Below are 23635 nucleotides of genomic sequence, written 5' to 3'. Positions count from 1 at the left end.
ATAGATACATATCCTCTTCCTATCATTCCATCTCATATTCTTATGGGCGTGTCCAATTTGGTTCAAACTCACGCTCTTGAATTGAAAGGGATCCAGTTCTTAAATTAGGAGTTTTCTTTAACTTTTATGGTGATAACGATAAACAACACAAACCCCAAGAAAACTGATTCCTGCAACTTCTCATTTCATCACAGGGAACGACATTTGAGTAGACGTGTTACACTGAGATGGCCTTATGTAGGTTATCAGATGCACTGGAGCCCCCTTGAGTATGTCTGAAATTAATGTCAAAATGACGGATATGGTGAAGAGCTGCGATGAATATTTCATGCATGACCCATATGAGGGAAAGAGAGAGGGAGAGAGAGGAGAGAGCGGGAGGTATTGCTGAGAGACGCTGTGCGCGGTTCGGCGGAGCCTGAGCTGCTGATGCTGCTGCTGCTGATGCTGATGCTGGGAGGCTGACTGACAGACAGAGAGGGAGGGTCTATTCCACGCGAGGATTATTATTGCTCTGCTTCGCGCTTTATCCATAAGGGAAGCACCCGAGGAGAATCGGAAGAAACCGAAGCCCAGACCCGAAAAGTAAGTGATTCATTTCTAAAACGGTGTGCTTTGATGCTTTGATGCGATGCATGTATAGCAAGATGATCAGTGTCTTCAACTGTTTACACATGACAGCATTGAAACATTTGACTCACACTTTATATCGCGGTAATACTGTGTATTTAATGTATATGCATGACAATTCCAACTTTACTATGATTATTTTGTGAAACTGCTTGGTATCCATTCTGTCTGTTTTTCTGCCATTAATGCAGCTTAAACTGTATACAGACAATCAAACTTTATTCTGTGGACAACGTGTTATGGTTTTTAAACTTTAGGCTCTTTAGAGAAATGTAGGATAAAAGTTTTAAAATCTGACGTTGACTTTTACTTTGTTTGAATGTTCCCGTTGTGATTGCGTCATCGTTATATTTGTATACTAAATCGCAATTGGTCTTTTTTCATGCGTTTATTTGCATGAAGCATTTTTTTAAAATAAATCTAATGTGAAATGTTTATTTCTGTGCCACAAATGACAACAAACATAATTGAAAAAAAAAATTATTTTGCATACTTATGCGCTATTTTCTGCAATTTTGTAGTATGAATTGTGTAAGTAGTGAATTGACAGTGAAAATTACAAACAGAAAAAGTTAAGTTTAAATTCCTGGATAATGCACTTAATTCAGTTCCATTTATTTGTATAGTGCTTAACACATTTTCACAAAGCAGCTTCACAGAAAATGTTTGTTTCTACATTAATATTAAAGGATTTGTTCATTTCCAGTGTAAAACATTCCTGATAATTTACTCACCCCTGTGTCATCCAAGATGTTCATGTCTTTCTGTATTCAGTCACAAAGACATTAAGGTTTTTGAGGAAAACATTCCAGTATTTTTCTCCATATAACGGACTTTGGACTAATGGTGGCCAATGGGCCGAAGGTCCGAGCTGCAGATTCAGTGCAGCTTCAAAGGGCACATAATCTAGAGAAACAATCTGTCATTTATTTTCTTATACATATATATATATTCACCACAAATGCACATCTTGCACTAGCTCCGCGATGTGCGTCCAAATTCAAGCATGACGCAATCACGTTGGAAAGATCACTCGAGGTTAGCTCTTCATATCTTATCTCATTTTCTCATCCATTTTCGAAATCGTCTGGCATTGTTTTTTTTTTTTACATTTTTGGAAAGGGCATTTGACTTTCTTTGCACATTTGCTTTGTAAACACTTGGTCGGTACTTCCACCTAAGTCAAGCGTGACCTTTCCAACATGACTTCAATAATCCGTGAAGTTGAGCTAGTTGCTAGACGAGCATTTGTGGTTAAAATTTTATTGATTCTACGATTACATATTATTCACACAATAACATTTAATCATGTAATCAAAAACTTAATCAATCAGAAAATAAAGTTGGTAATGTTGCACACTTCATGCACTGTTGCAGCTTTAGTTGCATGTGTACTGGAGAGGAAGAGGCTATTAGTCTCCGATACTAAATGTCAAAATAGCTTTATGAAGTTCATACACTACACAGCTGAGTACTTATTGGATAAGTACATAGAGTATAAGTGCATAGTTTATAATGTATAATTTGAAACACAATTTACAGTATGTTCTAGTCTAAATGCAATACTCAGTTCAGTTGTGTCACTTCACTCCTCTATCATGGCTTCATGGGATAGTAAGTTTCGATTAGATGTGCACTTCAGAATCTCGCCAGAAGCAGTGGGTTATCCTTCTACTGTTTTACCATATAGTCAAGTCAAGTCAAGTCACCTTTATTTATATAGCGCTTTAAACAAAATACATTGCGTCAAAGCAACTGAACAACATTCATTAGGAAAACAGTGAATTCAGTGATGTCATCTCTGTTCAGTTTAAATAGTGTCTGGGCATTTATTTGCAATCAAGTCAACAATATCGCTGTAGATGAAGTGACCCCAACTAAGCAAGACAGAGGCAACAGTGGGGAAGTATAGTAGGGAAGTAAGCATGATGACTTTCCAACCTGACAGGCCCACCCCAGACTTTTTGTGCTAATGATGTATCTATTAAATAAAGATGTTTTGAAAAGGCGAGTAGAATTTTTATATTACTTAATTTGACTTAATGTGTCCTTTTGCTTAATGCTTCTACATTCTACTTTTTGTTTTTTTTTTCTCTTTGCATACAGTTCATAAAAGATGTGCACAATTATACCAAGAACGTGCATTTGGAAAGTAAATAGGATTCATGTTGATTTTATGTTGTCCATAAGGTAAATTTTGTCAGCATACATAACTGAATAAGATGTTAGTAGGTCAAATGTAAAATATAGCAGTACTAGTACTTTTGCTTAAGATAACTCACCCTTTGGTAAATATGTCACACCTTCATCCCAGATGAAAAGACTTTAAGTATGGATTGCATCTGCCTACCTTAAAGGTCACAGCCTTTTCGAGCAGTCAGTCAACCTTCTCATTTGAATGCAGTGGATAATTTGTATTAAAGGTTAGCATACTTTGACTCGCAGCTCTCTCGCAGTGCATTTTCAAAAAGGGGAATATTTGCTCTACAAGCTTTCCCCCAAAGGCTCAGACTAGCCAATTTCTGAAGATGTTTTAGCCTGCTTTAAACAGCGACTGCATAATATCCACCCGCTCCAAATATTAACTGTCTGCAGCAGTGACAGCCTCCCAAGTTTGCCAAGTTGAGCTTCAGTGATTTCTCGCCGTACTGGTGTCTTTAAACACCGCGGGGGAATAGCTGGTCTGCTGATTAAGGATCCGAGGCCTTGGACTCATTCATATTGTGGGAAGGTATTTCCATAGCAATTAGCCATGAGACCTTTTGGTTCTCGCTTTAGAGAAATACATCCCCAGCTCCCAGTTGTAATCTTCCTGCCGAATCCTCATTCGGACCAGTCTCATCCGCATTATTATCCCACTGCATTTATATTCAAATGGCACGTCGAAGCCCTTCGTAATTGAATCGAATCCACTCGTTTCGATCAAAGGCCTTTTACAGGAGTCATAGTTTAATTTGTTGAATCAATAGAGCAGCTATGGTTTTGTCCATGGCTGACCTAGATGTTGCTGGGTTTTATTAAGTCTGCTTTTTGGGGAAAGCGTGTTGCAGGGAGTTTCGAATATAAAATCATCAAGGAAAGACTAAACGCATTTTATGTAATCCTCCAGGGAATGGCAACGGAGGAATTGCATTATGCTCTGTATGGTGCGCTCATGCGCTGAATTCAGGGTTGCTATGGAAATGATCGGCTCTGCTACAGTTGACATTGGCCAGACAATGAGCTCTAAGAATTAAGAAAGCAGCAGATGAATAAAGTAGAGGTCAGATATAGTATTCTCCCATTTAGCTTTGTTATATCATGATCCTTTGATTCTATGTGTAGGTAGGAGCTAAATAATATTGCAGGATGAGACATTTCATACCAGGATTTTATTTATGTATATTTGCTGGATATTTTAATGAAAAAGGTTTATATGGTTTATATGGTCTTTTCATTTGGAAAGTGAAAGGACTCACATTATGTAATGTTTGAATTTACTGATTTTTAAAATTGAGGTTTCTATAATATTGCTTTTATAACAGTGATGTCATTCTGACAAATTTGTGATGCACTTTCTAAAATAAAGTCAGTGAAAATAGGGTGCAATACTGTCTTTTACCATTTAAACCATTTTGATTTTCACAGGTGATTTGAATTACGTATTTTTGAATTTCACATTGAATTGTGTTGTTATGTAAATTATTACAAATGTACTTTACTCTACAAAAGAAATGGTTCTTGTAAGAACTGTTAAGGTTCGTTGAGGAAGGTCAAATGGATCTTCTGTGGCATGGCATCACTTTGAAAACCCCTTCTTGGAATCTTTATTTTTAAGAGTGTAGCAATTTTTCCAACCGCTGACACATTTCTGTCCTGGCACGGTGTGGTATATTGTCAAAACGCTCTGCCTTATTTGCTAATAATTTGATGTGCAAATGTAAATTTAAATGAAGAGAATCCCCTGCAGAAATATAACCTCCCAGGATCATTTTGTTCTGATTAAGAACCGCACTTTTGTGGACTTTAGAGATGGCGCTGTTTGAATTCAAGGAAGCTAATTAAATAGAAGGCGATAAACGCTTACCTGCTGGGGCCTTATGGATTCACCGGAGGAGAGAATGACAAGAGGACATTAAATGGATCATTTGCGTAAAGTCTATTGAATCATACTCACAACTAATAGCCAAGGTTTAGGATACAATGAGGCCCAGGATTAAGCCTAAGTTATGTATTGGGGATGGGAGACTAACTAATTAAAAGTTTAAATAGGATCCGCACTGATTGTAAATGACTTCAGTGGGCGCTCGTGGGCCTACTGTTGATCTCAAGCTGTTCGAGCAGTTAATTAACCAAAAGCAGATGAGGTTGCAAAGCAAATCATTACAGATTGCAATTAATGCAATTTGCAAGGGATGCGAAGACTGCGCAATCCCGCTTAGTTAACAAGAGAACGTCAGTTCGGGTCAAAGGGTTAAATCTCCGTGATTTTTGTTTGTTTGTTAATGCATTATTAAAAGTGAAGAAGGCTTCGGCACAGAACCCCAAGTTCCTACATCTTGAGATCGTCTCATTGTTTCTATGGCAACCCATCTCTGCATACTGAGTCAAGGGGGTGGGGAGAGGAAAACGAGACATGAGAAATGTGTCTTTCCTTGAGCTTTCTTTCAAGTTTTTGTCTTCTCTTGGATGAGTCGTATGACAGCTTGGCCTGTAAATGATGGTAGAGATAGTCGAAACCCCAGGTGAAAGACTGCGATTGGAAAACAAAGGCAGGGGGTTGGACGCAGAGGGAAAAAACCCTTCTCATCTCAGCTCGCCTTTGACAGTCAATTTACATCTGAGAATATCTCCCCAAGTTACAGCTCGCCCAGCTCAGCTTCGTGTCTCTTTGTAAATGTTACCCCTTAATATTTATTTCAATCTGAACCGATCATCTACACTACAAATGCTTTTCATAGAACAATGTTTTTGTAGCTGACTGAGCATCAAACAGCTAACTGGAAACGGCCATTTTTTCACATTGGAAAGGGATTTTATTGTAGATTAGCATGGCCTGTCATTTTTCAGATCGTTCTTCAAAAGGCTGGTTGGCCATGAGAGTTAGACTAGTTAAAAAGTCTTTAGATCCTTATCTATTAATGTGTGTTTTTGTTTTTGTTTTTTGTTTTTTTTTTGTGATGAGTTTACTTTGCCTGTCAACTTCATGTGTTTCGTAAAAAATGTTTTCCAGCTGTAAAGATCTGTGGGAAGGGCATAGATTGAACTTTTTCCTATACATTTTATTTATTTATTTATTAAACATAATTTTATACATTTTAAAATAAATGTATACTTTTCATATTTAAAAATAAAAATGTAAAAAGTCTAAAAAAAAAATGTTTTATTAATATATATGTACGTATGTATGTATGTTTGTTTTTGGAGGATACTATTTAAGACTTTTACTCCGCTAAGATGCATTAAATTGGTCATAAATGACAATTAAGATATGTATAATGTTACATTTATTTCAAATAAACTGTTCTTTTAAACTCAAACGGAAATGTGCCACAGTTTAGACAAAAATACTAAGCAAACAGTGATTTTTAAAAATGGTAAATATTTCTTGAGCAGCAAATCAGCGTATTGATATAGAATGACCATGTGATATTGAAGACTGGAGTGATTATGCTGAAAATTCAGGCATAAATTACATTTCATAATATATTTAAAAAGTTACTTGAAATGTCATCAATATTTCTGTATTTTCGTTCATATAAATGCAGCCTTGGTGACACAAGAGACTATGTTTGGTTCGTAGAGCTTGAGGGATTGGTCATAAATGATGTTTCTCAATCTCAATCTTTCACAAATCGATTGCTACTTATCGTTCATGTTTGATGTTTAATATACTTGAGGTACGGGATTTTGGTTCTGTGATCCCCCTTTGTTGAAAGAAAATGAGAAAGTGTGACAGAGTGATATTCTGAACCTGTGTGAGAGCATGAGAGAAAGACACACTGAAAGATCGGCTCGTTTTAAACTGTGATTGGACTTGATGAAGTGTTCACCCCTCTCAGGGGTCTCTATGTAGTTAACACAATCACTAGAGGCCCAGAGCTCTCAACCTGTAATAACCCAGCTTAATCGTTATTAAAGTACTATCTGATGGCTTGCATTGAGAGCAGAGCAGCCAAACACTTCTAGTTGGTGATCAAGGGACTCATCATCCTCCTGACCGGCTGTAAATGGCATTGAGATGGGAACATTTCTGAATGAAGATCCTGTGTGTCCTGTGGGATTTTCACACTTTCTGATGACTAGAGTTGTAGACTAATTACAGTAGAACTTAGTCTAGAACTTGAGCAGCTCAAGTGATTTCATAATAATGTAGTTTTACCAGTTCAGTGTGTTCCTGCTTTTTTTAGCAGCACAGAGACACAGCGATGAGCTCCAGTGCTTTCATCCATGTGTGAACATCTTTCATTTGTAGAGCTAGAAAATCTCAATTGAATCAGCTGGTTCGTCCAGTTTTTGCAAATGAATGGTTTTCAAAATGAAAAAAAGTTTCAGGTTTCAAAAATTCAAATATTCTGGTCCCTTTTATTTTAGGTTATGTTGAATACTTCATTTTTGTATGATTATTATTTCATGTCATTATATTTATTACATTAGGTTGTTTTGTAGTTTTTTGTTTTAGGCTATGTATAGCGTAAAACAATCATGAATAAATAAAAAAATACAGTAAAACCACTATATTGTAAAATATTATTACAATTTAAAATAAATGTTTTCTACTTCCTTTACTATATATATATATATATTAAATTAAATTAAAATAAAATGTATGCATTTAGCAGACGCTTTTATCCAAAGCGACTTACAGTGCATTCAGGCTATCATTTTTTACCTATCATGTGTTCCCGGGGATATATATATATATATATATATATATATATATATATATATATATATATATATATGATAGAAAATGGTTGCCAGGTATACAAATCAATTAAAAACAGTTAAGATAAGATCTTATATACATGTCAGTTACTCAGTAGAGTTTACCTACATGTGGAAAGAGGATTTCTTTCGAATTTAGAAGTGTCCTTTCACATTATGAAGCACCGTTGTTGTGTGGATTTAAAAACAAGTTGTTCAGTAATAATTGGATCTGCTTTGAAGCTAATGTGTGGTTTGTTGACATATTTCCAATACTTCTAATTTTCTCCCATCATATTCATTCTTTGGGAAAGTCTTGTGCTCAGCTAGGGTTGTAAATGAAGGTGAGCTGTTGTACGGGAAGCATGGGAACGGTTCCCAGAGGAAAGATAGAGACTGAGGGAGATATAGTGAGATGAAGAGCATGGTTGCCTGGATACTGCTGGATGCTAAGCCGCGGTACAACAGCTCACTTCAAGCTCATTGTGTACACAGCTGAGGAGAGAAGAACAGTTGTGTGAAATTGGCTGCATCAATTGAATCAAGTGTTGATGCTATTCTGGGCCGTCTTCCATATCTCTGCCTCCACTTGGATGAAAATAGAAAATAAAAAAGTGTTTGCAGAACTTAAGCCGTAGACTTCACAGCCATAAATAACACAAATTGTGTCTTTCTGCATGTTTGCTGGGATACATATCTGTGAGACTTTTCTTGGTCAAAGTCTTTGATATGCATTAGCTTCCTGTAATTAGTTCCCATGTATTATTTGTCTTAATATGATTACAGATTATTGTTTGTTTTCAGCAGATACTTTATCTGTTTCACTCTCAACTGATACTAAGTGTACAATGTATTTTAAAGTCGAAATGAAATAAAAATGTAATTACTTTCTTATGTGCACTATTTATTCATTAAAGAAGGTTTGTCTTTGTAAACCTTTAGCAATTTGCGCTGCCCCTGAAACAATTCAGTTTACACACACACACACACACACACATACATATATATATACACCAAAAAAAATATATTTAGCTTTTTTCTGTTTTAGTAAATTTAGTATACTTCAAAGCAAACAAATTTGAGAGTTAGTTTACAATAACAACACTTTTGGCCGTTTAATCTGTTATGTTGCTAGTTTATTCTGTATTTTATTCAGTAAAATTATATTTGAAAAATTGAGCATATAACAGTGAACTTGCACATTTTTTGAAGGAAAGCATTTGACTGTTATCTGATTCATCTAATACTTTTTGCCCAGTTTGCCCTATAGCAATTTCTGAGAGTGATAGCTAAGAATACACAACAATCAGACAATCTGGAACAGACTGGCAAAGTGAGAAAGTGATGCCTCACATATATTCAGAGATGTAATGAGATGAGTCAAGTATAATATTGCACTAATTGTAGGCAGCAGCTTGAGAATATATGGACAATGCAAATGTTGTAATCACTGTACACATTGTCATAACTGCTGTATGAATTGCACACAGTGGATAAAGCAGTGACTACTAAACATCAAAGCTATTGTAGATGTGGGCTGAATGTAGAGTTGGCCGTGTAAACTGCTTCCTCTGATGCTTTACAGGAGCTGTTGTGAGGGACCACAGGGTGATGACGGTGCCCTCGGCCCATGAGTTTCATTGGCAGAGCCTGGCGTGTCTTTCCAGTGGCCGCGTGTATCACTCATTGGCTGATGTCGGGGGGCAGCTGTATATGGTGGGGGGTTGCGATGCCTCGGGTCGACCCACCAGCGCTCTTGATCTCTACTCCCCTGAGGTGGACCGCTGGCTCAGTCTTCCTCCGATGCCCACGCCGAGAGCCGGTGCGGCGGTGGCTGTCTTAGGTAAGCAGCTGCTGGTGGTCGGGGGAATGGGGAAGGACCAGCGCCCCCTGAAGGCCGTGGAGGTATACAACACAGAAGAAGGCAAGTGGAGGAAGAGGTGCTCACTCAGAGAGGCATCCATGGGGCTTTCTGTCACTGTTAAAGGTAGAAAACCTTCTTTTATAATCCATTTTATATTCAGTACAAATATAGTTTGATGCATTTGTATATTACATATACAATAATTTGTATATGTAAGTATATTAAATAAGTATAATAAATATAGCTACTATATATAAAATATATTTAACAATAAATTTAACAGCTGTGTTTATGTAAATGGTCAAAATATCACTTTATATATGTATAAAATGTAAATTGTGCAAAATAAAGACAATTAAAGACTAACAGTATGAATTATTTGAATAGTGGAAAGTCTCTATATTACAGGTGGATGAGAAAGAACTGAAAACATTAAAAAATCTGATGAAATATTATGAAGATAAATCTTAATATTATAATAATACATATTAAATGTTGCATATACACTACCAGTCAAAGGTTTGGAATAATTAAGATTTTTGTCCAAGTAAATATTGATGGAAAATAATAATTGATGAAAAATACAGTAAAAACAGTTATATTGTGTATTATTATTAAAATTCTCTATTTAAATATAACTTAAATTGTAATTTATTCCTGTGCTGGCAAAATGAACATAAATGCATACGGGACTTCTTAAAAAAAAAAAAAAAAAAAAAAAATTGACACTTTGAAGAGTTCTTTGTTCAAAATAAAGACCATCATTTGACTCTCTTCACCTCTGTTCAGACGGCAGAGCTCTTGCTGTTGGGGGTATGGGAGCAGACCTCCTGCCTAGAAGTGTTCTCCAGCAGTACGACCTTCGCAAGGACATGTGGGCGCTCCTTCCACCCATGCCCACCCCGCGCTACCATACCAGCATCTGCCTACTGGGCTCCAAAATCTACGTGGCAGGTTTGCTGAGCAGAGAGAGTCCTTGTGTATCTGTAATCTCCTTGTGCATGAAATACTTTCTGTGTATGTGTGTTCCTGACCTTGCTGTACTTTTGGGGACACAATTGCTGAAAAAAGTCCCATGAAATTAGCTAAATCTGAAAAAAAAAAAAAAATAACAGGATTTCTGCAGGTCTTTAACAGGTTTTCAGAAGTCTTAATTGACCATTTTACAAATTAAGGCTTTAAAACAGTCTCAAATTGGAGCAGAAAGTCTTAAAGTTAATTAAAGAATCTCACTCTGCATTTTCGTCTTGTTTTTCAGTACAGAAATCTACATCAGTTAATTAAAATGCATTTACTTGAGAAAATGAAGATATTAGGTCTTGTTTTCTGAGAAACTGAACTAAATTATGTGAGTTTATACTTCAAACAAATATCTGCCAATTGAGTAAAATAACTTGTTTTCCCTTTGGCTTTTTTATTTTTTAAATCACTGGCAGATGTTTGTTTTTGTTTTAATGTAGAATTAGCAACTATATATAAAATTTGTCGAATTGCACTCGTCCATCACCCGGGCTGAAGTCATCGAGGTAGTTAAAAAGCTCCTCGGTGGCAAGGCACCGGGGGTGGACGAGATCCGCCCCGAGTACCTCAAGTCTCTGGATGTTGTGGGGCTGTCTTGGCTGGCACGCCTCTGCAACATCGCATGGCGGTTGGGGACAGTACCTCTGGACTGGCAGACCGGGGTGGTGGTCCCTCTTTTCAAGAAGGGGGACCGGAGAGTGTGTTCCAACTATAGGGGGATCACACTTCTCAGCCTCCCTGGAAAAGTCTATGCCAGGGTACTGGAGAGGAGAATTCGGCCGATAGTGGAACCTCGGATCCAGGAGGAACAGTGTGGTTTTCGTCCCGGTCGTGGAACACTGGACCAGCTCTATACCCTTTCCAGGGTGCTGGAGGGTTCATGGGAGTTTGCCCAACCAGTCCACATGTGTTTTGTGGACTTGGAGAAGGCATTCGACCGTGTTCCTCGCGACATCCTGTGGAGGGTGCTCCGGGAGTATGGGGTCGGCGGCTCCCTACTTAGGGCTGTTCGGTCCCTGTACGACCGGAGCAAGAGCTTGGTTCGCATTGCCGGCAGTAAGTCAGACCTGTTCCCGGTGCATGTTGGACTCCGGCAGGGCTGCCCTTTGTCACCGGTTCTGTTCATAATTTTTATGGACAGAATTTCTAGGCGCAGCCAAGGGCCGGAGAGTGTCCGGTTTGGGGACCATACGATTTCGTCGCTGCTTTTTGCGGATGATGTTGTCGTGTTGGCATCCTCAGACCAGGACCTTCAGTGTGCATTGGGACGGTTTGCAGCCGAGTGTGAATCGGCTGGGATGAGAATCAGCACCTCCAAGTCCGAGGCCATGGTTCTCAGTCGGAAAAGGGTGGATTGCCCACTTCAGGTTGGTGGAGAGTTCCTGCCTCAAGTGGAGGAGTTCAGGTATCTTGGGGTCTTGTTCACGAGTGAGGGAAGGATGGAACGTGAGATTGACAGACGGATCGGTGCAGCTTCTGCAGTAATGCGGTCGCTGTACCGGTCTGTCGTGGTGAAGAAGGAGCTGAGCTGTAAGGCAAAGCTCTCGATTTACCGGTCAATCTACGTTCCTACTCTCACCTATGGTCATGAGCTGTGGGTCATGACCGAAAGGACAAGATCCCGGATACAGGCGGCCGAAATGAGCTTTCTCCGTCGGGTGGCTGGGCGCTCCCTTAGAGATAGGGTGAGAAGCTCGGTCACTCGGGAGGAGCTCAGAGTAGAGCCGTTGCTCCTCCACATCGAGAGGAGCCAGCTGAGGTGGCTCGGGCATCTATTTCGGATGCCTCCTGGACGCCTTCCCAGGGAGGTGTTCCAGGCACGTCTCACCGGGAGGAGGCCCCGGGGAAGACCTAGGACACGCTGGAGGGACTATGTCTCCCGGCTGGCCTGGGAACGCCTCGGGGTCCCCCCGGAAGATCTGGAGGAAGTGGCTAGGGAGAGGGAAGTCTGGGCGTCTCTGCTTAGACTGTTGCCCCCGCGACCCGGCCCCGGATAAGCGGAAGATGATGGATGGATGGATGGATATAAAATTTGGTGCTTCCCATGCAAAAATGCCCAATCACCATCAATATCTCTTTTTCATCAGGTGGACGTCAGTGTAAGCGTTTGGTGAAGGCGTTTGAAGTCTTTGACATGGAAAGCCGCACCTGGTCCTCTCTACCCAGCCTGCCCTGCAAGAGATCTTATTCTGGGGTCTTATGGGACAGTGCAGGACATCTCTGCTGGTTAGGAGGGCTCAGACAAGGAGGACTACACCAAAGTTCAAAGTTTACCAAGAATGTTAACATCTTTGATACCAACCAAGGTAAATTAGCTAGACACACCAACAGTATGAAAGCACATCTCTCCTATTTACATCCAAATGGCAATGAATTCACATAGAAAAGAACCCCTTATAACTGAAGCGATAAGATGCTTAAATTGTCTGTCTTCAAGCAGGTTTGGGGCTAGTAATATTTTATTTTAAGAAATATTTTTATTCAGCAGCGATGAATTAAATTGATCAAAAGTAATAGTAAAGACATTTATAATGTGATAAAAGTTTTCTATTTCAAATAATTGCTATTCTTTTGAGCTTTATATTCATCAAAGAACCTGAAAACAAATGCAGCACATTTACCATAAAAATATTAAGCAGTACAACAGTTTTCATCATTGATAATAATACGAATTGTTTCTTGAGAAGCAAATCAGCATATTAGAATGATTTATGAAGGATCTTGTGACACTGAAGACTGGAGTAATGATGCTGAAAATTCAGCTTTGCATTACAGGAATAAATTACTTCAATGCATTGCAAAAACAGACTTAGTGCTGAAACTCTGTGAATACTGTAACCTGTGAATATAGGCATCAAATTAAATAAGCACTGCTTGTGCATGTGGCATGAAACAATTCTTAGTTTTAATCTGTGATATCTACAAGAAAAATAATTTTAGCTGTTGAATGCGTATCAGCAAAAATGTTTCAACGCACAAATATAATAGCAATCTCTGTAACTGTTCCTTTTTTTATTCGATTTTTCTATCTTTCTCGGATTAACCCAAAAAAGGGGACCGAAAGATACAAGGTGTGACAAAACGTCAGACCCCAGCTGAAATGAGTTATTGATTTCTCTTCCAGCTTCTCACGCTTTTTCTTCCACTACATCGTTTCCGCTCAAATCTGATCTTTTCTAATCAGATTCAGCAGATGGGAAAATGCGACTTTTTTTGGCCCCAAGGGCGATAAGAAAAGTTCCTATCGTAAGTGGGCAGCGAGGAGGTCATCTTGAGCAACTGAACTGTGCACACTGCCGTATGAATCATTTCTCTCTTTTTTAATTATTAGTCAGTCAACAGGTGCATGAGCCGCCGTTCACAGAGCAGCACGAGGGATTAAGCCTCGCTATCTAATTTCCTTCTGCCCGAATCTGCCACTGGCAATAAAAGCCCTCGCGTACAAGTCTCCCAATCTAATATAACTAGGCGATAAGATCGTGGGATAGGAGGGGGGTGTTAAATGATGCTATTCAGAAACACATTGTCATCCCTTATCCATAGCTCATCCAGATAGATAGTTGAGCCCATCTGCTCTTTTGTCTTAATGCGGGCTGCTGCAGAGAGGGTTATATAAACCAAGAAAATCCCAGTTAGTAGGAAAGATGGATGTGTTCTTTATTAAAGATCCATCTTGACACTGTGTACTTGCTAATTGATCAGCGTTAGACCCAGAACAGCATGCTTTCATAACTTCAGGCCAAATGAACAGACCCCACCACCAGTTTGAAGGGAATATGATTTTGCATCTGAAAAAAGGCGTGCTTGGCATTAGAAAAAGCTAAAGGGCATCAGCGATCAGCAGAAAAAGCATCAGTTTTTCGGCCAACAACAGAGCGAGCATTGCCCACCAAGGGCCAGAGTCAATATCCTGTCAAGTTCATTGCTTATTCAAGTCAGACACTTTGATCCGGATCTAAATTGCAAAATTTGCAGCAAAATATCAATAAATTATATAACTAAAATCACCAGAGAAAAACTAATTCACAAAAAAAGCCTTGTTGTCCACTGACTACATATAGGCTGCTACCTTTTTAAAGCAGCTTCTAAATATTGCATAAGGCCTTTGAATACCATAAAGTCAACATTGCTGTTCATTTTGGCCAAGAACCACACACTTAGACCAGAAGAGATCACCTGACTGACATGTAAAGCAAACAAACAGAGTTTGTGAACTTTACATTTACATTAGATAATGTTTTTAAAAGCAATGTCAGCATGATGCTTAATGATATTTAAAAAATATTTATTCCTGTATTAAAAACTGAACACACCCACACACATATATGTATATATTCTTTTAAAGCAAAGCTGAATTTCCATCAGCCAATGATTTCTCAAGACTGGAGTATAATGACTGATGAAAACTGAGTTTTGCCATCACAGGAATAAATTACATTTTAAAATATATTCAATGTATTCAAATGTTATGTTTTAAACTGCAATATTTCACAGTATTACAGTTTTTAATTAAATAAATGCAGCCTTAATGAGCAGAAGAGACTTATTTAAAGAAACATTAAACATTATTACTAACTGTAATAATAATAATAAAAAGAAAATGCATATTAGGGTTGCCTGATCTGAAAAATGCCTGCAATGGAAAAGAACATGTTGTGTTAATCCTCCATTTTGATATGGTTTTGATCTGTTATAGATACATAAGTGCTGTGAGCATCTGCACGTGTCTTTGCAATCAAAACCTCATCACATTTTTCAACAGTATTTCAACAAGCATGACAGAAGGAGCTGCCATCTCTCAAACAACCATCATTATTTAATGCCGTTTGTGTGTTGCTGGCTGTGATTGTGCTTTTTGGCCAATTAGGTTGACTGAGAAATGTAAATAATGTGCCACATTAACGTTCTGTGAAACACAGAAAGCTGCACAGCTCCAACTTCCTTTTCAAAGCAATTAAAGTGTTCTAGCTCAGTAATTTTTGTGTTTTTTGTTTTGGTTTTGTTTTTGTTTTTTTGGAGGAAAAGGCCCTTGCATTTATTACAGCAAGCCACTGGCTTAGTTTTTAGACAGATATTAGGTCCTGCAAATGGAAAACTGTCTGTCAGCTTTAATCGACAAGCTCGCAGGCTCTAATCTGCAGGAAAGTCCTTTATTTTATTATTTTTAGGAAAACCTGTCAAACAAAACCAATAAATCACATATTAGCCAGTTAATTTTCTTACACTCATTGCATTAATCTGATTTATTGTGTCAGATTTTATATCACACGGTGTTAATGTTGAATAGATTTATTCAAAGATAAAATAGTCTCTTGCATCCCATTTTAATGTACAAACTATATGTCAGCCATTGTTAAAATGACATCTTTTAAATTGCTGCTATTGGTGGAGAAATAACATACTTCAACTTTAGCATTTTATTATTGTTATTTGTTTGTGCCCATTTTGATTCATAGGAACTTGGTTAAAATCGGAGGACACTGTACCCTTGAAGACCAAGCGAGCAGACTTTGCCACAGCCATAGTGCGAGGCAGAATGATCGTGGCGGGAGGTCTAGGTACTGAAGTTGCATCATGATATATTTATCTACTGCACAGTTGCTGTCACAGTTGGTGTCATCCAAACATCTGCTCTCTTCATACAGGCCATCAGCCATCAGTGCTGGACACTGTTGAAGCCTTCCATCCCGAAAAAAGGAAATGGGAGATGCTGTCGCCTATGGCCTCGCCGCGTTGCTCTGCCACCAGCATCGTGATCCGTGATCGCTTACTGGTAGTAGGAGGCGTCAATCAAGTCCCAAGCTCTGCCCACGAGATTCTATATGTAAAAGAGGAGGAGATTCTTTAACCATAAAACTTTAGGTTCACACATCAGAAAAAGTTGCCTTCCGTGATCAAGTAAAACACAAATTTTCACATTAAAGGCTGCGGTCACGTTAAGCATTGCTTTGAGTTTTCACATGAGAGGCAAAAACATTCTCAATTCAGTTGTCTCTCTCGGTTGGTCATGCAATTTTTTAGCCATGCTGAGCAATACAAATCTGCTTGGTTTGAAAGTGATTCTGTTTGAGCTGTGTGTCATATCTACGCTATTAACAATGGACCTTTTTTTTTTGGCAAAATTTTGCAGAGAAAAAAATCCAGATCTGCACAATGGGGACTTTTGCATGAGAGTGAAAAATTTTCCAGCACAGTTTTTCCTCTTATTTAAACAAATTCGCCAAGCCGACCAACAGAAAACTGCTTGGTTTCGTGTGGCGAATTCTTGTTGTGACCAACCTGAATATGAGCGTAAACTGAGTGAGGAACTTTATCGTAACCAAGCAGCTTTCTGTTGGTCAGCTTGGTGAATTCACATGACCAACTTGAACAGCGAAAATGCTGCAATGACAGTAGATTAACGGAAACTGAAGAATGAATGTAGAAGACAACGTTTACAGAGATGCCTACTACATTGTCCCTTGTGGCATTTCTAACATATTTCATACAGTGATGGATAAAATCACTTACATAATCTACTTATGTAGATAATGTTTTGAACTTAATTCCCAAGTGTCTAAGGAAGGCAGTTCATGCCCAAAATTAAATACAGTGTTGACTTTATGATATTCAAAGACCTTATGCAGTCTTTGCTCATTCACATTGGTCACACAAATTCGTCAAGCTGACTAACGAAAGCTGCATGATTCATGTGGTGAATTCTCATGACCACACGGGGAACTTTATTATAACCAAGCAGCATTCTGTTGCTCAGCTCGGTGAATTCAGGTGACCAACTTGAACAGCAGCGAAATCTACGCAGGGAACTCATGCGAATCTCCCAGACACACGGACTGGATTTCGCCCGCAAAATTTTGCTAATGTGACCACATCTTAAAGTCTGAAAAACACTCTACAGTATGCAAAAGTGAGTGCATTGCAAATGCAATAAGGGAGGCTGTAGTTTCCTTCAAACATCTGTCTTAAACCGAATTCAGGTAGCTAGCTACAAAAATGTCAACAGTTTAAATGTAAAATGTGTCATTTTTTGCACCCCAGTGCAAGGTTTTCTTCAGACTGTTGCTCCGCCATGACAGTAGTTTAGCTGAAACAGAGCAATGACAGTAGAAGACAATGTTTACATTTATTGCCTACTATAGTGCCTCTTGTGGCAATGCTGACATATTTCATAATGTGTTGATGCATGAAATCAAACTAGAGCTGCTGTTTATGTACTTATGTAGAGTATGTTTTGGGCTTAATGTCAGTACAACAAGGTTTATGAATGCTAGACTGTTCAAATAAATAAGCTACATTATGTGACGAGGAATAACTAAAGCACATAGTATGAAACAAAATGTATTTTAGTTCCACAAAGCTTGCTGTAAATGCCATTAATACAAAATGTACAGCAATGAGAATCTGCCTTTTAAAGCCAACAGCACCAAACACCCACTGAATGATCTAAGCCAACAACATATGCACAAACACAGCTTCAGAAACACAATAAATAAGTGTTTGAAATAGATGCAGATTTAGCAGTCTCCCTATAATAGTATATTGAGATATTTTAGGGTATTTACAGGGTTGCTAAGTAATCTACTGCTGTTTTTAGCATGATCATTTAGTAATACAGCAGGTCTTATTAATAAAGTGAAGTTTTAGGATATTAATTGTGCATACCTCACTGCATTATTTGTGTAGGAGGTGTTGTGTGAACAGATTTTGTTGGTTCGTATGGTGAATATTGATTATTTTTCACTCATTCTGGTCAGTTTCATCCTTGTCAAAGGTAACTTGCACTGCTGTAGCACATACTACATGCAATCCTTTTCTAAATGTTTACAGGGTCTTCAGCGATTTACAGTAGCATCAACTATTTTGTCTTTAAAAAAAACTCTGAAATCAGTAATTGGGAGTTTTGTGCATTTTTTTTTTAAAGACAAGCCTTTCACAATGTCCTACCCATCTAACTTTTTCAATAGGAAATACACCAAAACAAGACTTAAAAACTCCACTCTACACAAGATTTCATGGGGTTTTTAATAATAAGATACTGAGTGTGTTTACATGCACAATTCAGCTCGTTCTCAAATCCAAGGAATGCAAGAAACACTTACATGAGATTTTAAACTATTGTTTAACATAGTATGCACACACGAAATAAACCGCCAGGATTGTGGCTTCAGAAGTTTATGAGCTGATAAAAGAAAACCTCTTGTGTGTTCTACATGACCTTATTAAACATAATCAGAGTAAGACCGTGCAAGTAAACACACTCATTGTCAGTACAGAGTTCAGAAATGCAGTATTTTGAATAGAAATAAAGTTGAATGTCATCATAGCTATGGCCAACATCATTAAATGGTGTTTACTCTTTTCTATTCTGATGTTTTCACTTGGCCATTTGCTCTCATTTTGTTAGGATAATGTGTCTTGGATGCACATAGCAATAAAATGAAGCACTGTAATAAATGGTTTTCTACAATGCTTGTATGTTTGTGGTTTTGCCATTAAATTAACATTATATCCTGCTCCAGTCTTTTTGCTTCCAAATTCCTCAGTTCAAATGATCTTCATTACTTTTATCTGGGAGGCGGTTGATTTTCTTTTCCCTTTATATTTAGTAATGTCAAATAGCAACTCACTTACTCGAGACTTGGGCAGGATGGTGGTTGACACAGAATGAGGAGCGACTCTAACTGAGTGGACTCCTGGTCTGGGGTTTATTTGTCTCTATTGATTTCTCTCACCTCTGCAGAGGAGAAATGTGTCTCGCGGTCCTGTCGGTCCTGGCCTCTCAGACCTGCTGAAGCACACTGCAGAGATGCAGTTAAAAAATGCTGCAGTGGTTCTACACAAAATGAGGCTAGTGCTGATGTTTTACTTTGTTAAAGAGTGCTTTGAGGACTCTTGGCCTGATTTTTCAGGAAGTAGTAAAGCAGTCATGGCTGTTAGTTTAAACAGGTATAATTTTAACAAATGCAAGTAAGCTAAAGATTTCATAATTATCTGTGGATGAGAAATGAGATGATAAGATCAATACAGTACAAACATACATAGGCCTGTTTTAACTTGCATGCTAAAATGCTAGGTGTAAGAGAGAGAAAAAACACATTTTAAATATCATTAAAAAAATAACAATAATATTATAAATATAGTTTGACATTTGTATTTGTCCATCCATTGGCTGGCTGCGGCGCTGTCCGATTCATGAATCATTCATTTGAGTCGATTCTTTAATGATTTGGTCGAACCAATTTGTGTGCAAATTAATGATGGGTCGGTCGAAAGGTCGGATCATTTTAATCACATGATCTTAACATTTCTTTAACAACAACAAAAAAAAAAAAAACAGCAACAACTAATAATTATTCATGTAATTTCTTCAATTTAAACAGCATATTTTCAATACCAGAATTCCCTTAGCTCGTCCACATAAAAATCTTTGATCATATTCCAAACAGAAAATTAGCCTATAATAGGCCTACAGCCAAAGATATAAAATCATTACTCTGCCTGTCGAGTAATTACGTGACAACTGCACAACGAATCATTCATGGATAATATTAAAGTATGGTTAGACTGGGAGTAAAAATGTTAAGTATTTGCTTATTGAATCTAGTGCTGGTGTGTCAAATGGAGCTTTGCATTTTTTAAGTTGATTTTCCTCGAAGTCTTCATTGGAAATGTTGGAACGATTGCTGGTGATGGTGACCAAAAAAAGCAAGAATGTTTATCTGACACAAAACACGAGAGATTCAGGAACACATAAACCTGTTGATCCCGTTTAAATCAGCTTGACCAGCAGGTGTTTACCTAGTGGTTTCGACTAGCTGTTTTTCCGGCCTGGCTAGTTGAAAAGTGCCTGAAACCTTTCTAAAAGACGAGACCAGCCCTACCGTGCTGGAAAACCAGCTAAGACCAGTGTGGGTTTATTGCTTGTGCGCCTTTTGTTTTATTTTAGAAGGTAGTGAACACATTAAGCGATGGAAAGAATCAATGAATTTACACCGGTTCATTGGATCGAACCGTCCTGAGCGATTCACTCAAGTGAACCGAACTGTTAACGCTAGTGACTGGTTGGTAAGGCTGCACTTATACTGTTTACCACTTGGTGACACTGTTAATCAGTTTATGTATGCTTAAAGTCACTGGATAGTCTTGTCATACAAAGCCTACTACAAATACCCATTTTCTTTGGCTTTGTATTTCCTAATGGGTTAAAGTTATGACATAATCTCTAGAAGGTCAAGGAATAACAGGAACATCCGGAATTCTGCATTGCATTAGATTTTATAAGCAAACTTGCATTATTCTTTAACAGACACATGCTTTTTTTGTCTTGAGAAATAAATCTCTACATTCATATGTGAATAACTTTCTATTTTGGACATGAAGGCACCCTGAGGCAACAGAAGGTGAAATGTTCTGGGGCTGAAGTACCTTTTTAAGATGTGATAGATGCAGTCAGGCTACTCTGTAACCAATCCTTCCTGTGCGAGGTGCCTCCTGCAGCTTCATCAACCCGGTCAGTATTCTGATCACGTGACCTCGGCAAGCTCAGCACCACCGGGTGACCGTCTGGGGCGACTTTTTCACCCCAGTGGAGAATTTTCCACATTAGTTGTGTTAAGCTATCTGCAGCACGGCTCTGAATGTATTAAAGCAGAGCTTTAATGATGTTTTAGTGCAAGAACAATGGGGTAAAATTTAGCAAAGTCTGTCTAAAGTGGAAAATGCTTACACTCTGCTTTAAACTAGCATGCTTATGACTCAGAATGGGGGAAGAAAATTATAAAATTTTCTGCTATTTCAGAGAACATGATTGCAACAAGCAGGGTTTGAAATAATGTTCTATTTAATAACAAATCGAGCATTCTTATATAACACAGTTTTCAGTCCTCACATTGAAACAAATAGAACGCATGCGGCTACATGCTGAAGCTCAGTAAAGTAACATAATGGGATTTGTGAGCTTGAATCAGATGTGTAACTCTTGCTGAGTTTGGAGGTGGAAAGAGTAGCAGGAAAAAAAATGCAAGCGAAATGTCTTTATCTAGCTAGGTGTTTGTCATAATCATCACGATGCGGGGCTAAATCTGTGAGTTGTAACCACCTGGGATTATCTTTAAATCTGGACAGATTTGATAGTTTGTGTTTGAAAATGGAATATAGTATTATCATTAGCGGTGCTTGCTATAGGGTTACGCATTTGAAGTTTGTATTAAACTCTGCACCTCATGAAGTATAATGCTTCAGATTGAATGGATGCTTGACGTGTCCTGTTACTTTACTAAATCATGGGACATATCATTTAAGTTTGGCAGATGGTAAAATGGGGAAAAAATGCACTAAATTACATTGCAGGATAGACACAAACCATCACATACTGTAGCAACCACTCAGAAAGCCCTAGAAGTCACATATCATGCTTAAGATAACTACTAAACAACCACCTGGCATTTTTTTTCTTTGTGTGTGTGCGCGCATGTGTTTAATAATTAAAATATGACATTTAATATTTATTTACTTAATGTATTTAATATATGATACTTTACACAAACAGAGGTGTGAGATATTTCTCTCATATTATCTTTTTTGTTTAAATAATATCTGTATGTTGTTTATTAACGTACATATTAACCTAGTGAAAATGTCAGCTGTACCTTTTGTCATGCTGATAAATTTGGAGTTTAAGGACATTTCTATTTGTGTAGCCTACACACTGAGGTAGATCTTTGTCGGCTGGGTAATGACCGAGGGTTTCATTCATGCTGACATTGTTCTTAGACTGAACTTGATGACCACAAGGTCAATAACCTGCATAACCTCAAATTGCTCAAATGCAAAATTAAACATGACACTTCTTCAAAACTAGACTAGAGCCAATAGGAACCATATGGTAATTTACCAGATTGATTATTCCAAATGGTGAAATAATTTTTTTTTTTTCATGTAGTATTTGAAGGTAAACAAGGTCAGGATGTATGTTTCTGGACATGTGTAGTAAGACACAGAGGTCCCCACGATCAGATAATACCAGCAGAAATATGGGAAGTGACTCTCTTTGTTGGCAGGTAAGCAAACTTAACTGTTCATGTTTCCAGTAAGACATGTCAACAAAGCTGAAAGCAGGGCATGTCAGGAAGGCCAGTGGTGGTTTATTATACGTCAAAGACTATTATTCAGAATAATCACCATGTAACTCGTAGAACTGAAGTAATGGTAAATATAATGCATTAAGTAAAACATTAAATACTGTATGTTCTAGGATTCCTTCGCTCAAGAGTTAGTTGACTAAAATTAATTAACTAAAACTAAAACCATAAAAAACATTAGTCCCAGGTGAACTAAATTAACTGAACAAATTAACTGAAATTAAAGTAAATCAATTAACTGAAATAAAAATTCATATAAAAAGTATACTTATTTTATTTCAGGTAGTTAAAAACTGAATAAAATGAATAAAACTGTATAGACATATTTAAAACTTAAAAAATTGAGAGAAAAAACACAACAAAATGACTAGAACCTTAAAAAAAACATAAAACCCAATTCCAAATAATTAATAAAAACTTAATAGTACAGTATCTCAGATGGTTAATATACGAGGTTTGCAGTTATGAAAGTTTTAACATAGAGTAAACATCTGTATTTTTACTATGTAATTTTCTGTCTCTCATTTGATCGTAAATTGGTATGTGAAGTATAACCCAGAATAAACAGATGTAACTTCTTAAATCAATTCTTTATGTTATTCATTCATTTGAAATGTGTGGGGTTTTGCAGTTCGTGGCATTGGACCTTGCACCAAATGTCATGTCACCTGTTCTAAATGTTCACCCTGTTCTAAAATAGAGAAACCCCTTTACGTAATCATACTATTTACCATTTGGCAAACTTTTTTTTTTGTTTCTCACAGTGCATCCAAGGTTTACTGTTTTGTAGCTATGTTCCCAATTACATATTCCTAGAGCCATGATATAATTTTAAAGGATCATTCACCCAAAAATGTTAATGTTGTAGTCATTTACTCACCCTCATGTTGTTCCAAACCTGTATGAGTTTCTTTCATCTATTGGACACAAAAGAAGATATTCTGAAGAATGCTAACAGTTGACAGTAGTTATTGAGTTCAATAATATCGTCAACTATTCGGTTTTCTACATTCTACAAGAAAGTCATATGGGTTTCAAACAAGTGGAGGTTAATTAAATGATGACAGAATATTTA

General features: G+C 37.7%; 1 protein-coding gene across 1 annotated transcript; it reads left to right on the top strand.

The window, feature by feature from the left end:
- Window positions 1-223: 223 nt before the first annotated feature.
- LOC113055499 (kelch domain-containing protein 8A-like) lies at window positions 224-18232 on the top strand. Its single transcript, XM_026221859.1, has 6 exons — window positions 224-585; window positions 9122-9523; window positions 10190-10354; window positions 12508-12726; window positions 15877-15978; window positions 16066-18232. The coding sequence occupies exons 2-6, from the start codon at window positions 9148-9150 to the stop codon at window positions 16266-16268; spliced, it is 1065 nt and encodes a 354-aa protein (XP_026077644.1). The 5' UTR covers window positions 224-585; window positions 9122-9147; the 3' UTR covers window positions 16269-18232.
- Window positions 18233-23635: the final 5403 nt, after the last annotated feature.

This window comes from Carassius auratus, chromosome 36 (genome assembly GCF_003368295.1).
Source record: "Carassius auratus strain Wakin chromosome 36, ASM336829v1, whole genome shotgun sequence".
Classification (NCBI taxonomy): Eukaryota; Metazoa; Chordata; class Actinopteri; order Cypriniformes; family Cyprinidae; genus Carassius; species Carassius auratus.
The sequence above is the reverse complement of the archived record's forward strand: the minus strand, read 5'-3'. Positions and strand labels throughout refer to the sequence as shown.

What these genes read in the sequence shown, in the direction of transcription:
- LOC113055499 (XM_026221859.1), top strand. Translation starts at nt 9,148, where the DNA reads ATGACGGTGCCCTCGGCCCATGAGTTTCATTGGCAGAGCCTGGCGTGT. An exon ending in CTCCAAAATCTACGTGGCAG is followed by an intron (nt 10,355 to 12,507) that starts GTTTGCTGAGCA and finishes CTTTTTCATCAG; the next exon opens with GTGGACGTCAGTGTAAGCGT. An exon ending in GATCGTGGCGGGAGGTCTAG is followed by an intron (nt 15,979 to 16,065) that starts GTACTGAAGTTG and finishes CTCTTCATACAG; the next exon opens with GCCATCAGCCATCAGTGCTG.